General features: G+C 47.1%; 1 protein-coding gene across 1 annotated transcript in view; it reads right to left on the bottom strand.

Moving 5' to 3' along the window:
* The window catches only part of LOC143964484 (integrin alpha-11-like), a 211,052-nt gene that overhangs the window by 102,099 nt on the left and 90,961 nt on the right, over nt 1-17,992 (bottom strand). Inside the window, exon 13 of the mRNA XM_077474257.1 lies at nt 2,576-2,779. Within this exon, the coding sequence (XP_077330383.1) occupies nt 2,576-2,779 (204 nt within the window). The remainder of the gene's footprint in view (nt 1-2,575; nt 2,780-17,992) is intronic.

The following is a 17,992-nucleotide window of genomic DNA, read 5'->3' as shown; positions in this document are numbered from 1 at the left end:
CAGAGCTGTCTAATAAACTACTTTAAAAACCTGTATTGTGTTTTTTTTATTGACACTTTTTTCCCCCAGGGGAATGGGTAGGGGTACGGTGTACCCCATACTCATTCACATAGGGTGGGGGGCTGGGATCTGGGGGCCCCCTTATTAAAGGGGGCTCCCGGATTCCGATAAGCCCCCGTCCGCAGACCCCGACAACCAAAGGCCAGGGTTGTAGGGAAGAGGCCCTTGTCCTCATCAACATGGGGACAAGGTGCTTTGGGGTGGGGGGCCCGCAAGGGGCCCCCCTTCTCCAAAGCACTCACCCCCCCATGTTGAGGGCACGCGGCCTGGTACAGCTCAGGAGGGGGGCGCTCGCGCGTCCCCACCCCCTTTTTTGACCGGCCGGGCTGCATGCTCGGATGGGGGTCTGGTATGGAGTTTGGGGGGAATCCCCACACCGTTTTATTGGCGTAGGGGTTCCCCTTTAAATCCATACCAGGCGACAGGGCTCTCGAGGTGTCAATCTTGCTGATGGAGGTGGCGACATTGACTTCCTTTGCTAGTCCCGTCTACCTGGAGTCACGTTCAAAATTAACGGACTTTACTCCGTGTGTGGGCAAGTCCGTTCGTTTGGAAAGTCCGGCGGACCTCTGACAAAAGTCCGGCGGATTGTCCGCAGGACCTAGTGCGCTGGAAAAGTCCGGTCATGTGTGGGCAAGTCCGCTTGTTCGAAAAGTCCGGCGGACCTCCACTGCAAAGTCCGGCGGATTGTCTGATTGTGTGTAAGCGGCATTAGAAGTAGGAGTGCAGAAGATGTCTTGGGGCACTCAGTAGAAGATTTATGGAGCTCAGTAGAAGGTACGGGGAAGTCAGTAAAAGACTTGGGGCACTCAGTAGAAGACCCAGGTTACTCAGTAGAGGACCCGGACCACTCAGTAAGCAGACCTGGGGCACTCAGTAGAAGACCTGAGGTACTCAGTAGAAGACCTGGGGCACTTCGTAGAAGACCTAGGGCACACAGTAAGAATACCTGGGGCACTCAGGATAAAACCTAAGGAACACATTAGAAGACCTGGGGCACTCAGTAGAAGACTTAGAGAGCTCAGTAGAAGGCATGGGGCACCCGGTAAAAGACCTGGGACACTCAGTAAGAAGACTCGGAGAAGTCAGTAGAAGACTTGGGGAACTCAGTAATGCCCCGTACACACGAGAGGACTTATGTCCGACAGACCTCCAAAGGAGTTCCGCCGGAGTTCCGCCGGAGTTCCGACGGAGTTCTGGCGGACTTTTCGACCGAACGGACTTGGCCACACACCATCACACCAAACTCCGACGGAGTTGAACGTGATGACGTACGACGGGATTCGACGTAGGAAGTTCATAGACAGTAGCCAATAGCTGCCCTAGCGTCGGTTTTAGTCCGTCGGAGTAGCACACACACGAGCGAACTTTTCGAAGGGGACCGGGTCCGGCGGAGTTCCGTCGGGAAAATTTAAAGCATGCTTCATTTCTAAAGTCCGTCAGACTTTAGCGAAGCTAAAGTCCGTTGCAGCCCACACACGATCGGATAGTCCGCCGGACTCAGTCCGTCGGAGTTTGGATGTCGAAAAGTCTGCTCGTGTGTACGGGGCTTAAGAAGACCCTGGGCACTTAGTAGAAGACTTGCGGAACTTAGTAGAATACTTGGGGTACTCAGTAGAAGAATTGAGGAACACATTATAAGACCTGGAGCACTCAGTAGAAGACTTGGGGCACTCAGTAGAAGACTTGGGGCACTCAGTAGAAGACCTGGGGAACTCAGTAGAAGAAGACATGGGGTACGCAGTAGAAGAAGACATGGGCTACTCAGTAGAAGAAAACATGGGGTACTCAGTAGAAGACCTGGGGCACTCAGTAGAAGACTTGGGGAAATCAGTAGAAGACTTGGGGAACTTGTTAGAAGACCTGGGGCACTCAGTAGAAGACCTGGGGCACTCAGTAGAAGACCTGGGGCACTCAGTAGAAGACTTTGGGAAATTAGTAGAAGACCTGAGACACTCAGTAAGAATACCTAGGGCACTCAGTAGAAGACCTGAGGCACTCAGTAGAAGACTTTGGGAACACATTAGAAGACCTGGGGCACTAAGTAGAAGACTTGGGGAACTCAGTAGAAGACCCTGGTCACTCAGTTAAAGACCTGGAGCACTCAATGGATGACCTAGCCTGGGTGCCAGGGTCTACCAACGTCCCTGGGGAGAATCGCACCAAAAGTGGATTGCAGAGGATGCCTAAAATATGACTTGTATTTTAGTGCAGACTTCTGAGAAAACCAGTGAACCATTTCTGGGGGCGTTGTATGGAGCACCTCCAGGTTACCATATTGCACTGAATTTTACAGAAAGATACAGATGAAAATGGAAAGGTAATTTTTAGTACCATTAAATTACAACATGGCTTTTGTAGTAATTGTATGATATATTATTTTTTTATTTGCTTTATTTTTTTCTACCATGAAAGCGTAAGTCAACTTTGATACAAACTGTAAAAATTGGAAGGTGACAAAAGACATTTTTGATGGTTATTATTCATATTAATAATTAGCAATTTAAATTTGTACCTGTTTGTATTTCTTCAATATGTTTCTTTTGAATCCATGGAAGATATAAATGGCACCCTTATGGCCATCTTCTAGAGGTGCCCCGATCACCACGTCATTGAAAGAGTCTTGGTTTAGGTCTGGCACTGCAGAGATGGCATATCCAAAGCGTGAATTTTGTGAGCTGTCCGAGTCACGCAAAGCTCCATCTGGAACAAAGCGTTTCTGTAACAAGACCAGAACACAGTTCCACAATATAGTACAATGTATAGAAGAGGAAAAGAACCCCTGTACTGAAGAAAAGTATCCAAATTCTTAGAACAGTGGCTATTCCAAAACAATGTCAGCAGTGGGAATATCATTGCCCTTCACACATATGGAAGACGTTTGCTTTCAAAAACAAAATGAAACAATAACCCCCTGCCATCCCATCGGAATTGGGATTATACTGTTTGAGTTTTGAATGCTACCACTTTAGAGTATAACTCCAATCAAAACTTTTTTTTTATTTTTTATTCTAAGGTGTTAGGATCTTGGTTAGGTTTTTATTTCCAAATCATTTTTATTGTTTTTAACTTTTAGGGATACAGAGAGGATAAAAGGTGCAGCATCAAAGAAGAGGAAGATATCTTGGGATAACAAAGGTAAATGTATACAATTGCACGGCATGCAACCCATTGGGCACCAGATACAGTCGGATAAAGGCATTGCAAAGCGACTCCAACTGGACCAACTCTCATTAAAGTGGCTGTAAACCCTTACAAACCACTTTGACCTACAGGTAAGCCTAGATTAAGGCTTACCTGTAGGTCCAAGAAATATCTCCTAAACCTATACAGTTTAGGAGATATTTACCTGAAGACAGCCACCGCTGTCTACGGCGCATACGCAGGCGCACCGGGTAAGCCGCAGATTGCGGCGACATGCCGCGAGTGTCGGCTCCCGTGCGCATGCGCGGGAGTGACGTCATCTCTGCTCCGGTGAATCACAGCGCCAGAGCAGTGAGACCCACGGAGACCCACCAAGAAGATGGATGCTCGGAACTACAGGGGACAGCGGTGACTTCGCTGGCTCCTGTGTCAGGTAAGTGACACATAATGGGCTACTATGCGATGCATAGTAGTCCATTATGCTTTACCTTTGCAGGGAATCAAAGAGGAAGTAACACCCATTAGGGTTTACTTCCTCTTTAAAGGTTTGTGAGTAGTCAACCTACGGGAAGTATGGGGGGGGGGGGGTGAGATCAGAAATTAAGAGCTTCTAAATCCCTGATGTCCAACCTTTGGCTCGAGGTATATATGCTTTGGTATATGATGTGCGGTCTCGGGCCTCAGCAGTTTGTAGTGGGAACATTGAGTAGGATAATAGCATTGATCTCTATTAGCCTCATGTAACATCTTCCCAGTTTGGTATTGTTTTCTGCAGCATATTCCCAGCCAACAATGTATCCTGTCCTTACTCTCTGTACCTCATTTCCTCTATTAGGTCTGCAGTTTTTGACAGCCCCCCTCCCCCCGTCTTTAAGGCAGGGCAAAAGGGGCAACTGCCCTGGGCCCTGTCATTGTTGTGGGGCCCAAAGCAGCTGCCTCATACTTGCCAACTATCCCAGTGTAAATTCCCTTGTCCCTTGAAGTTTTAGTCCTGTACTGTGTCCTGATATCTCAGTGTGAAGTGATGGTACTAATGCCGCCCAGCTCTGTCTTATTGTTGTGTACAGATGACTCACCTGCAGACCCTGTGTTTGCATGTAAATAACCAGCATTCATTTGTAAATAATGGCAGCATTACTAAGTAAATAGATGCGGCTGGCAGCATTGATATGTAAATAAAGGTGGCATTCATATGTGTATCATGCTCCCCAGCAGTGGGGGGATGATGTGCTGTAACCTCTAGAAATCAGTGAGCAGTATTACTTAACAGTAATCTCTAGCAATCAATTAACAAGCAGAAATCATTTGATGTAACCTCTAGAAACTAATTAGCGAGCCATAATGTGTGCTGTAACCTCTAGCAACCAGTCGCAATTGCTGCCTGATCTGATATAGTAAGCTGATTTTAAGTCTAGCTGCTATTTATTGTATGTCTCAGAGCAGGTGGAGAGCAAAATTGCATGGGGGGGGGGGCCCAATACATTTTTTGCCCAGGGTCCAATCAATATTAAAGATGGCCCTGCCCCCAAGCATTACATATTTTGAACATTATGTGCAGCCCTTTGGTGATGTCATCTCATAAGTTGACAACCACTGCTCTAAAGTTCTAATGAGAGTAATTTTGCTATTAGCAGTGGGATGGAAGGTATGTAGTAGACTAGGAATGAATAACTTGTATAGTGCTGCATATGTGAACTAAATCGCCTCAGGGCCCTTATATAGAGTTTACACTGTATATATATAGGGGGATTTGGGGCAGCACAGTAGGAAGAAGGGCGTGTGAGGTAAAGGTAGGGTGTCAGTAGACTAGGGGGGAGCGGCACAGTAAGAAGAATGAGTAGGTGATATAAAGGTAGAGGGAGTGGGGTGTCAGTAGACTAGGGGGAGTTGGGGCGGCACAGTAGGAAAAAGGGGTATGTGAGGTCAAGGTAGGGGGAGTGGGGTGCCAAGGAGAGGGCCAATGAGGGATACAAGGAGCCTGGGTGTGGGAGTACGAAGTACCCCGGAGCCTCAGACATCGCCTCTTGTACTGTGTATGGGTCCACAAGCTCTACTTCCAACCACCTTCCCAACCAAACATCTTACTGCGTCATATGACCAGACCAGACATCCAAAGTCTTTGGAGGAAAGGGCCCTGGGTATTAGCCACAAGTGTCTAAACTTGTTCAGCTGGTAAGCACGCACTCTGTGTGGTGGTGGATTCCCTTTGTTCGTTTCATAAACTCACAAGATTTTCACAGAACTTTTGACTATTGGTCCGTTCTCCATTGGAAAAATCCTTAAGGTTTTCAATGTTTATTGGAGGACTTTACATAAGTCACGTGCTTCACTGTTTGGGACTTTTTTACTTTTTAAAATAATTTTTTCATTCACTTTTTATTCATTTATTTTGTTTTATGTTTGCATATTTGGTTAACATCCCACTTTTTATCTATTAGACTGCTTTCACACCACACCGCTGATAGCGGCGGTGGTAAAACGGCGCTATGTTTAGCGGCGTTTTACCGCCGGATTTGCGGCGCATTTCGGCCGCTAGCGGGGCGCTTTTACCCCCGCTAGCGGCCGCGAAAGGGTTAAAACCGCCGGCAATACGCCGCAATAGCGGTATTTTGCCGGCGGCATTACAGCGCTGCCCCATTGATTTCAATGGGCAGCAGCGGTGGAGGAGCGGTAAACACACCGCTCCTTCACCGCTCCAAAGAAGCTGCTGGCAGGACTTTTTTCTGACGTCCTGCCTGCGCACCGCTGTAGTGTGAAAGCCCTCAGGGATTTCACACTACAGACAATGGTGCAGCTTCTTTAGGGCGTTTTTCAGGCGCTATTTCTAACGCTATAGCGCCTGAAAAACGCCCTGGTGTGAAAGGGGTCTTACTATTTGTGTGTATTTCACTTTGAGTTGCTGCTATAATTATTATGACGCCTACACACGGTTGGATTTTCCGACAACAAATGTGAGCTTGTTGTCGGAAAATGTCCGACCGTGTGTAGGCTCCATCGACATTTGCTGTCGGACTTTTCACAACAAATGTTTGATAGCAGGTTCTCAAATTTTCCGCCAACAAAACTTTGTTGTCGGAAAGTCCTAACGTGTTTACACAAGTCCCTTGCACAAAAGTTAACGCACGAATCAAGCAGAAGAAGCCGCACTGGCTATTGAACTTCCCTTTTCTCAGCTCGTCGCACGTCTTGTACGTCACCACGTTCCCACGTTCGGAATATATATTATATATATATATATGCTAGTCTGATATATATCAAATACACTGCCACTAACTAACTAACCTGCCTGCCTATTCTAGCTCAATCTCTCTATCTCCGTCCACTATAACACACTATATGGGCGCTGTGTAAGCAGCCTTGTATAGTGTGGGGTGTGGACTTAAGCCGCGTACACACAGTCAAAATTTCGGCCAGCAAAAGGCAAAAGACCGATGATAGCTTTTCATCAGAAAAAAATCGGAATTTTGCTGGCCGAATTCCTGCCAGCAAAAATTTGAGAGCAGGTTCTCAATTTTCCCGATGGAAAAACTTTCTATCGGAAATTCCGATCGTGTGTACGCAATTCCGACGCGCAAAAAAACTCACGCATGCTCAGATTCAACTATGAGACGGAAGCTATTGGCTACTGGGTTTTGAACTTCATTTTTCTAGTCCCATCGTACGTCACCATGTTCTTGACGGTCGGAATTTGGTGTGACCGTGTGTATGCGAGACAGCTTGAGCGAAATACCGTCGGAATTCCGTCGGGAAAACCATCAGAGCTTTTTCTGACCAAAATTCAGATCGTGTGTACGCGGCATTAGTCTTAGGTTCCCTGCCTTTGGCCAATTATAGCTCTCGCTGAGGAGTGTGCTGTGGTTGGTCAAAGCATGCAGGTCAGGTGTATGCTTTGGCCAATCGTCATACAGCAATGCACTGCGGTCTTGCAGTGCATTATGGGGCTCTCGAATTTTCTGCGAACGCCCCATAAAATTCGCTATTTGGCAAACACCCGAACATTCGAAGCTCATCCCTAGTAAGTAGACTTCTTCCCACTAACCATCACACTAATGTTTCGTGAGTTGTACATACAGTCATTTTTAGCAGAGGTTCCCAGAGACCAGAATGTTATTTCAAGGGTTCCTCTGTGTTAAAAAGATTGAGAAAGGCTGGCATAGACGGGACTCTGGCAAGGGTGGGGCTTATGATGTGATATTAAAAGTTAGGACACCCCTAGTGGTGGAATTTTTAGGCACGTACAATAGGTATCAGATTAGTAAAGTACAAAAAAAAATATGTTATGAAAAAATATTAAGAAAAACACACAAAACAAGGAATGCATAAATACACTGATAATCTACATACACACTGATTGCTTAAAATACCCTACGCGTTTCGGAGAGACTGAAGCTCCTTCTTCAGGGGTATGTATAGATATAGGAAAAGGTATATTCAGAACAGTGTGTTAGATAGGCATTCCATGAAACTTGTACCGTATATACTCGAGTATAGGTCGATCCGAATATAAGCCGAGGCCCCTAATTTACCACAAAAAAACTGGGAAAACGTATTGACTCATGTATAAGCCGAGGGTGAGACATGCAGCAGCTACTGTTACAGTGTCCATCCCTGTGTCCATCCCTGCCTGTGTCCATCCCTGCCTGTGTCCATCCCTGCCTGTGTCCATGCTTGCCTGTGTCCATGCCTGCCTGTGTCCATCCATGCCTGCCTGTGTCCATCCATGCCTGCCTGCCTGTGTCCATCCATGCCTGCCTGCCTGTGTCCATCCATGCCTGCCTGCCTGTGTCCATCCATGCCTGCCTGCCTGTGTCCATCCATGCCTGCCTGCCTGTGTCCATCCATGCCTGCCTGCCTGTGTCCATCCATGCCTGCCTGTGTCCATCCATGCCTACCTGTGTCCATCGCAGCCTACCTGTGTCCATCGCAGCCTACCTGTGCCACTTTGCACCGATCTGTGACAGACGGCGGCCATTCCACTATTCAAAAGCCGCGCCTCCCTGTCTGTGATAGGCGGAACACTCAATTTCCCAGCAGTCAGTGTTCCGCCTATCACGGACATCCTCTCATCCTCGTCCGTAGTATGAGGATGAGCGGATGTCCGTGATAGGCGGAACACTGACTGCTGGGAAATTGAGTGTTCCGCCTATCACAGACAGGGAGGCGCGGCTTTTGAATAGTGGAATGGCCGCCTTCTGTCTGCACGACACACAGATCGGGTAGGCAGACGGCGGTGACTCGAGTATAAGCCGAGGGGGGCACTTTCAGCCTAAAAAAAGGGGCTGAAAATCTCGGCTTATACTCGAGTATATACGGTAATTAAAAACACGACAGGATACCAGGGTGGATATTGCAGATGGTTATTTTCCCTTCTACAGAGTCCTAATGTGGTTGCCCCGGCAGAGATGGCCAAAGAAGCTGCAAGATGTGAAAAAAGGACCAATCCCCGGGGAGAACACTGGGGCAAGGCAGTAGTTCCTGAGACGCAGCAGATATTACGATGGTAATACTGGCAAGTAAAGGCAGCTCCTTTACAATGTATCTATCCACCCGTCCGTCACGGCGTCCAGCATCCAAATGTGAAGCATCCTTCTCTCAGGACTGACTGCCTTGCCCCAGTGTTCTCCCAGGGTGTTGGTCCTTTTTTCACATCTTGGGGGGGGGGGGGGGGTTTACTCCATCTGCCCACCTGCACTAGGGGGTTGGTCCTTTTTTCCCATCTTGTGGCTTCTTCGGCCATCTCTGCCGGGGCAACCCCATTAGGACTCTCTAGAAGGGAAACTAACCATCAGCAATATCCACTCTGGTATCCTGTCGTGTTTTTAATTACAAGTTTCATGGAATGCCTATCTAACACACTGTTCTGAATATACCTTTTCCTATATCTATACATACCCCTGAAGAATGAGATTCAGTCTCTCCGAAATGCGTAGGGTATTTTAAGCAATCAGTGTGTATGTAGATTATCAGTGTATTTATGCATTCCTTGTTTTGTGTGTTTTTCTTAATATTTTTTCAATAAAAAAATTTTTTTGTACTTTACTAATCTGATAGCTATTGTACGTGCCTAAAAAGTCCACCACTAGGGGTGTCCTAACTTTTGATTCACAAATTTGGATGTGGCACACAAAACAGTAAGATTATTGCCTTCCACTCATATTTCTTCTGATGTGATATGAAAGTTCTGTGATGGGGGGGGGGGGGGGGGGCACTGATGTGATGATGGACTCTGACGTGACGAGAGGATCCATGACATGAAGGAAGGATGCTGACGTGATGGTGGAAAGGGGTGGGGGGACACGTATGTAAAATGGGAAGGATTGGATCCACTATTTGATCTCTACTGCTGTCTGTTTGGTAGATTTTGATTATTTCCTGACACTCAGGACATTTCTTAGCTGGACTTCCTATTACCCTCTTACAAGCTCATTCTCCTTTACTTGGGGGGGGGGGGGGGTGCTTGTTTTAATTGTAATTTCTGTCTTGGATTTAAAATAAAGTCGTTTTTAGCATTCGCCAAAGGCAGGGAACGTGGGGGAACACAGTTCCGGCACCTCCAACACTGAAAATATGTGATGGCAAGGGGTGCTGGGTTGTGCTGGAGGGTCTGTTGTTGCTGGCTGCTGGAGGACCTATTGCCTTTGGGGGGAGATCTACTGTTGTGGGGGGTCAGTTGTTGCTGGGGAGGTCTATTGTTGCTGCTGCGGGATCTATTGTTGCTGGTCGTGATCTACTTTGGAGGAGGGGGTCCATTGTTACTGGCTGCTGGGTGGTCTATTGATGCTGGCTGGCTGCTGAGAGAACTATTGTTGCTGGTATGGATCAATTGTGGTTGAGGTTTATTTATTGTTGCTGGGGAGGTATTTTGTTGCGGGGGGTCCACTGCTGCTGGGGTATTTTTTTTTTTTTGCAGGGGGGGTTGTTTTGTTGCTGGGGGGTCTATTGTTGCTGTGGGCGGGGGGTCTATTTGTTGATGACTGCAGGGATCTATTTTGCTGCTTTTCTTGATATCATTTACAAATTCCACACAAATTACTTAGGATCACAAAATGATACTTGGTTCTGTATCCTTCAAAAGTGGCAGAACTGAGAGGGGGGGGGGGGGGGGGGTAGGGGGTGGAACCAAAGGACGGTGCTTGGAGGTGGATAGGGGGTCGAAGACGAGGAGTGAACTGCAAGGGAAGAGTACCTGCACCTATTTTTTGAGAAAAAAAAGCCCTGGCTAAAGGAAATGAGTGAGTACTTATTCAGTAGACATGTGCGATTTGTTTAGTTATGAATCAAAATTTGGACAAAATTTTCGTCATTCGGGTGTAGCTGAATTTCCGAGTCACAATATTAGTAACAAATTTCAACTAATCAGAAATAAATTGTATCAAATCGAATTATCCGAATTCGATTTAGAAAATGAATTAGAATTTGAAAATGAATGATTTCAAAATGAAAACATATTGCAATAAATACAGTAAGCTATAAAAGTGAATTAAGATGAGGATTCCCATTTAGGTTGCTTTATAGAGTAGAAAAAAAATTGAATAGATTAGAATAAAAATATAAAAGAATATAACATAAAAAATAGAATAGAAAAAAAAAACAGAACAGACTATAAAATAAAAGAATAGAAAAAAAAAGAATATATTTAGAAATTAGAATAGAATTAGAATTAGAATAGAAAAGGATAGAATAGAACAGAATAGAATAAAAAAATAGAATAGAATAGAAAATAAAGAAATAGAATAAAAAAAAAAATAACAGAAAAACAGAATGGAATAGAAAATAAAAGAATCAAATAGAATAGAAAAAATAGAAGAGATTGGAATAAAATAGAATGAATTTTGACATATTCTGAAATTCCAATTTTAAATAAACTTGAAAAATTTCTAATTGGTTTGAAATTAACAAATTTACTAAATATATTTGAATATACAATACAAATTCTAAAAACAAATCATTCTAACATAACAAATATGACGAAACAAAATGATTAACTTAATGAATCCGAAACGAAGAAATAAATAAACATTTATTTATATATAAATGTATTTATTTATTTATCTCTATTATTGAGTTAGGCATATGTCCCCCAACACACTAGAGTCACCTAAATACAAATATAAAGATTGCCGGGGTGATCGTCACTCTAAGCCCTTGTACACACGGTCGGCCATTCCGACGGAAAATGTCCGATCGGACCGTGTTGTCGGATAATCCGACCGTGTGTGGGCTCCATTTGACTGTTTCCGTCTGAAAATATCCTACGGAACAAGTTTTCCAGCTTGGCTATAAAATTTTCCGACAACATGATCCGATCGGACTTTGTCCGATCATGTGTAGAGAATTCCGATCGGACAAAATGCCACGCATGCTCAGATCAAATTCCTACAAAAAAAGCTATTGGCTACTAGCCTGAACGTAGTCCCGTCATAACGAAATAACGTCATCACTAGGGATGAGCTTCGTGTTCGACTCGAACATCGGTCGTTCGTGCGTTCGCCGAATTCCGAACGTTTGGGTCGTTCGCGGCAAAATTCGTGTGGCCCACAATGCACTGCGATGGCGCAATGCATTGCTGTCTCACGATTGGCCAAGCATGCACTGTGACCCCGCATGCTTGGCCAATCGCAGCGCCAGCAGCGAGGAGAGCCATGGTTGGCCACAGGCATCCTGCCTGTGGCCAATCATAGCTCAGGCTGTGTAGTGCACGCCCCACACTATATAAGGCCGCCATTAAGGCGGCCTCGTGCAGTGTGTTGGCGTCTGAAGCAGTGGGTGTTCTGTGTACCTTCAACACAGTTACACACCAATCGTTTTTGGCTGATTTACTATCTTGCTCTTGTGTAGTGGTTACTGTCTGTGCCCTGACCGCAGTATACACCACTATATTCACCTCACCTATATAGCTAGTGATCTAGCTTTAATAATAGAGCTTGCAGTCAGTAGTGTTAGTGCGTGCTGTCTGCGTGCTCTGTACCCAGTACATACCACTATATACACCTACATAGCTGTTCTCTATTTGAGCCCGATTGTCATCTGCAGGAGTTATTGGAAGTTGTGTGTGCTTCCAGCACAGCACAGTATACATCTGTATATACCCCTTTAACTCTGCTGTTTTCTGGTTATTGTCTGCGTGCCCTGACCGCAGTATACACCGTGATATTCACCTCACCTATATAGCTAGTGGTCCATCTTTAACAATAGAGCTTGCAGTCAGTAGTGTCACTCAGGAGATAGTGCGTGCTGTGTGCCTGCTCTGTACCCAGTACATACCGCTATTATCCACCTACATAGCTCTTCTCTATTTGGGCCCGATTGTCATCTGCAGGAGTTATTGGAAGTTGTGTGTGCTTCCAGCACAGCACAGTATACATCTGTATATACCCCTTTAACTCTGCTGTTCTATAAAAAAGGCATCTGCAGGAGTTAGTGGGTGTTGTGTGCCTCCAGCACAATATAAACTACCCAACTACTGTTTTACCCAACTCCCTTCAGGCCATTACCATGTCTGGAAGGCCAGCAAGGAGAGGCAGACAGGCGCGAGCCGATAAAAGAGGGCAAGCAGGCTCTGTGTCTAGAGACAACAGTGCTGGTCGTGGACGCGGTGCATTGTCATCAGCACATGGCCATGGGACATGCTTGTCCTTCTTTTCTGCAGCTGGACATGTTGAACTGCAACATGCCAACGACTTGGTAGAGTGGATGACCAAGCCCTCTTCATCCTCCTCATCCTCTCTCACCCAGTCTCAGGGTAGTAGAAAAGCAGCTGCCAACACATCGTCGTCCCTCCTCTCAATGTCATCATCAGTGACTCCTTCCCTAGACCCACCACGTCCTCCTGAGGAGTCTCCTGAACTCTTTGAGCACAGTGTTGGGTACATGCTCCAGGAGGATGCCCAGTGTTTGGTGGGCTCTGATGATGACACTCAGCTAGAGGAAGGCAGTAGCGTGAGCGCAGAGAGAGAGGATGCTCAAGAAGCACAGCAATCTGGCAGTCATGTTCCACAAGCTGCAGCATACTGCCAGGTTTGCTACAGCGATGAAGAGGGAGGGGATGATGAGGGCACTGACTCCACGTGGGTGCCTGGAAGGAGGGAGGAGGAGGAGGAGGAGGAGGAGGAGGCACATGTCCAACGAGGCAGGATGCCCTCCGGGGGCCAGCTTAGGGGCAGCACACCGACTGAATCACACCGCAGAGCTCCGCCTGCGCAGAGCGCTTCCTCTGCGCGTTATTCTAAAAGTTCTTTGGTGTGGGCCTTTTTTGAGACGAGTGCATCAGATCGCACCGCTGCTATTTGCAACATATGTCTCAAGCGTATCTCACGTGGCCAAAACATCAGCCGCTTGGGCACCACATGCTTGACCAGACATATGTTGACCTGCCATGCAGCTCGTTGGCAAGCATACCTCAAAGACCCACACCAAAGAACAAAGCGGACCTCTCCTTGCTCCTCATCAGCTGGCATCTCCAACCCCACTAGACCTTCAGTCCTCTCTGAAACCTGCTCTGAGAGGAATGAAGGTGTAGAATTAGGTGTGTCACAGCCAAGTGCTTCCGGGAACTCTGCTAGTGGTACATCCACGTCCGATTATAGCAGGCAAATGTCCCTGCCCCAGCTGCTGGACCGGCGGAAGAAATTTACTCCCAGCCATCCACATGCCCAGCGGTTGAATGCTAGCTTGGCTAAATTGCTAGCACTTCAACTGCTGCCTTTTCAGTTGGTAGACTTGGCCCCCTTCCGTGAGTTTGTACAATGTGCGGTTCCTCAGTGGCAGGTCCCCAAACGCCACTTTTTCTCACGGAAGGCGATTCCGGCTCTCTACCGGCATGTGGAAGGCAATGTCCTTGCCTCGCTGGACAGGGCGGTCAGCGGTAAGGTGCATATTACCGCTGACTCATGGTCCAGCAGGCATGGACAGGGACGTTACCTGTCTTTCACGGCCCATTGGGTCACTCTTCTGGCTGCTGGGAAGGATGCAGGACAAGGTGCAGTAGTGTTGGAGGTTGTTCCGCCACCACGCCTCCAAAATGCTACTATTGGTTGTGACACACCTCTCTCCTCCACCCCCTCCTCTTCTTCTTCCTCCATGGCCTCTTCCAGTGCTCTGTCCTCAGAACCAGCGGTGCTCCGTAGGCGTTGCAGGGGCTACGCAAGTACGCAGGCAAAACGATGCCATGCCGTGCTTGCGCTGGTTTGTTTGGGGGACAGGAGCCACACTGGGGCGGATGTTTTGTCAGCTCTGCAGGGGCAGGCCGAGAGGTGGTTGACGCCATGCCAGCTTAAGCCAGGAATGGTGGTTTGCGACAATGGCACCAACCTCCTCTCCGCCCTCCGACAGGGACAACTGACCCATGTGCCCTGTGTAGCTCACGTCCTTAACCTGGTGGTGCAGCGGTTCTTGGGCAGGTACCCCGGCTTACAAGATGTCCTGAAACAGGCCAGGAGAGTCTGTGTGCATTTCCGCCGATCATTTAATGCCTGTGCTCGGCTGGCTGAGCTCCAAAAGGAGTTGAACCTGCCCAAGAACCGCCTTATATGTGACATGCCCACCAGATGGAACTCAACATTGGCCATGCTGCAGCAGCTGCACACGCAGCAGAGGGCCATCAATGAGTACCTGTGCGACTACGGCACCAGGACAGGGTCAGGGGAGCTTGGTTTTTTCTCACCACGCCAGTGGGGCATGATCAGGGATGCATGCACTGTCCTGTCACCGTTTGAGGAGGCCACAAGGATGGTGAGCAGTGACAGTGCATGCATCAGTGACACTGTACCTCTTGTCCACCTCTTGGAGCATACGCTGCGTGGAATAATGGACAGGGCACTTGAGGCAGAACAGAGGCAGGAAGAGGAGGACTTCCTTGCCTCTCAAGGCCCCCTTTATCCAGACAGTGTTCCTGCTGTGCCATCCATCACACAGGAAGAGGGTGAGGAGGAGGAGGAGGATGATTGTGTCAGCATGGAGGTGGAGGCTGGCACTCAGCATCAGCAGCAGTCTTATAGGGATGATTTACAGTCCCAAGAAACACGTGGACTTGTACGTGGCTGGGAGGAGGTAGCTGCGGATCATGTTGTCCTTAGTGACCCAGAGGACTCCGGACCGAATGCCTCAGCTAACCTACGCTGCATGGCCTCCCTGATCCTGCAAAGCCTGCGGAAGGATCCTCGTATTCTTCGGATCAAGGAGAGGGACCATTACTGGCTGGCCACTCTCCTTGATCCACGGTACAAGGGTAAGGTTGCCGACCTTATCTTGCCATCGCAGAGGGAGCAGAGGATGAGACATCTCCGGGAGGCCTTGCAGAAAGCTCTGTGCAACGCGTTCCCAGAGACTGGGAGGTCACAAACTCCTGGTCCTGGACAACGTGTTGCTGAGGCATCAGTCAGAAGGAGCGGTGGAGAAGGTGGCCGTCTGACTGATGCTTTCAGACAATTTTTTAGTCCGCAGCCCCAAGGTATGATTGGTTCCAGCACCCATCGCCAGCGTCTAATTTACATGGTGCAGGAATACCTAGGGGCAAGGTCAGACTTGGACACCTTTCCCACTGAAAATCCTCTGGCTTACTGGGTCTTGAGGATGGATCACTGGCCAGAGCTTGCACAGTATGCAATTGAGCTACTGGCCTGTCCTGCATCCAGCGTTCTTTCGGAACGCACCTTCAGTGCTGCTGGTGGCTTCGTTACCGATCACAGGGTGCGCCTGTCCACCGAATCAGTTGATCGACTGACCTTCATCAAGATGAATCAGTCTTGGATCACCCACAGCTACCAAGCACCTGAAGCTGATGTAACCGAATAATTTTTTTTGAAATACCACATCCCTTCAAGACTGCCTATGCTGATGCTGAGTGACTGTCCTGTTATGTTGATTGTCTATCCTCTTCCTCCTCCGCTGATATGTTGGAAGAACATTTTTGGTTCTGGGTGATGCCAGCAGCCCAATTTTTCTGCCCCTGTTTAACAGGGGCGTTTAAGTACATTTTTGATGCAATGCTTTGCAGCAGGGCTAATTCCTGCAATAAAACTACAGTATATGGCAGAGGTTGCAGTGTGATGGCACCAGTGCCTAAGGCCCAATTTTTCTGCCCCTGTTTAACAGGGGCGTTTAAGTACAATTTTTGATGCAATGCTTTGCAGCAGGGCTAATTCCTGCAATAAAACTAGAGTATATGGCAGAGGTTGCAGTGTGATGGCACCAGTGCCTAAGGCCCAATTTTTCTGCCCCTGTTTAACAGGGGCGTTTAAGTACAATTTTTGATGCAATGCTTTGCAGCAGGGCTAATTCCTGCAATAAAACTAGAGTATATGGCAGAGGTTGCAGTGTGATGGCACCAGTGCCTAAGGCCCAATTTTTCTGCCCCTGTTTAACAGGGACATGTAATTACAATTCTTGATATAATATTTCACAGGAGGGCCCCTTCCTGTGCCCACCCAGAGTAACGGTGAGGACTTATAGTGTTGTGGCACCAGCACCACAACCACCAAAGGTCAATTTTTCTACCACTGTTCAACAATGGCATGTAATTACAATTCTTGATATAATCGTTCACAGCAGGGCGCTCCAGCGCCCACCAAGAGTCACTTTGAGGGCTTACAATGTTGTGGCAAAACCAACACCTTGTTCCGCCATTTCTGCAGAGCATATAGGGCAGGCCCCTACTTTCAAACATCCAATTTACAAACATCTCCTACTTGCAAACGGAAGGAGACAACAGGAAGTGAGATGAAAAAAGATGGACGACAAAACAAATTATACAGGGGTGATAACCCTTCCCTATGTTTTCCAAAAAGCTTAAAAATAGTTTTTTTGACTGGAGCTACACTTTAAAAATGTACCAGTTGAAAATTACAAACAGATTCAACTTAACACAACAAACCTACACAGTCCCTGTCTTGTTTGCACCGCCTGTATACTGCTGTTCTGAGTATATAGGGCCTGGGGGCCACACACATTTCCTTTTTTTAATATGGGTACGGGGTTCCCCTTAATATGCGTACAAGACCCAAATAGGCTGGTAATGGGCAGGGAGGGCTACCCATGCCATTTTTCTGAATGATTTTCAACCATATTGCAGGAACCAGATATAACATTAAAACCGCAAGCAGTTTTAAATGGTGTTATTTCCGTTTAATGTCATTTTGTGCAGGGACTGTTCTAAACACGGGAAACACGTGGCACTTCACAGGCATACTACAGACACCCCCCAGGCACCATATTTAAAGGAATATTTCATTTTTTTTTTCACTTTAATCGTCATTAAAATCAGTGCTCCCGCCAAAACGGCCGCTTTTAAAACTTTTTATTGCATTGACCCATGTCCCCTGAGGCAGGAGTCAGGTCCCCAAACCCTTTTTAGGACAGTATCTTGCATATTAGCCGTTAAAATTAGCACTTTCCATTTCGAACGTTCGAGTCCCATAGACTTCAATGGGGTTCTAACGTTCGTTACGAACGCGGGGTCCGTTCGAAAGTTCTGGTGCGAACCGAACCGGGGGGTGTTCGGCTCATCCCTAGTCATCACGTTCTGAACGATCGGATTTTCTGACAACTTTGTCCGACCGTGTGTATGCAACAGTTTCGGACAAAATCCGATGGATTTGGTTGTCGGAATGTCCGACCGTGTGTACAAGGGCTTATATTGGAGAGCAAGGTTTATAATATGGTATTTATTTGCCCATATTTGTATGAAAAAGGCCAATTCAGAAGGGACGTCACAGATATCTCTATGCTGCGCCGTGGATGAAAAATCCATTAGCACTTTTTAAACATCGTGAATTATTATTTTTATAATACA

The sequence above is a fragment of the Lithobates pipiens genome, unplaced genomic scaffold (assembly GCF_037356315.1).
Source record: "Lithobates pipiens isolate NorthernLeopardFrog02 unplaced genomic scaffold, aLitPip1_a1.2 Scaffold_8, whole genome shotgun sequence".
In the NCBI taxonomy this organism is placed as follows: Eukaryota; Metazoa; Chordata; class Amphibia; order Anura; family Ranidae; genus Lithobates; species Lithobates pipiens.
Note: the sequence above shows the minus strand (reverse complement) of the source record. Positions and strands in the feature narration are given on the sequence as shown.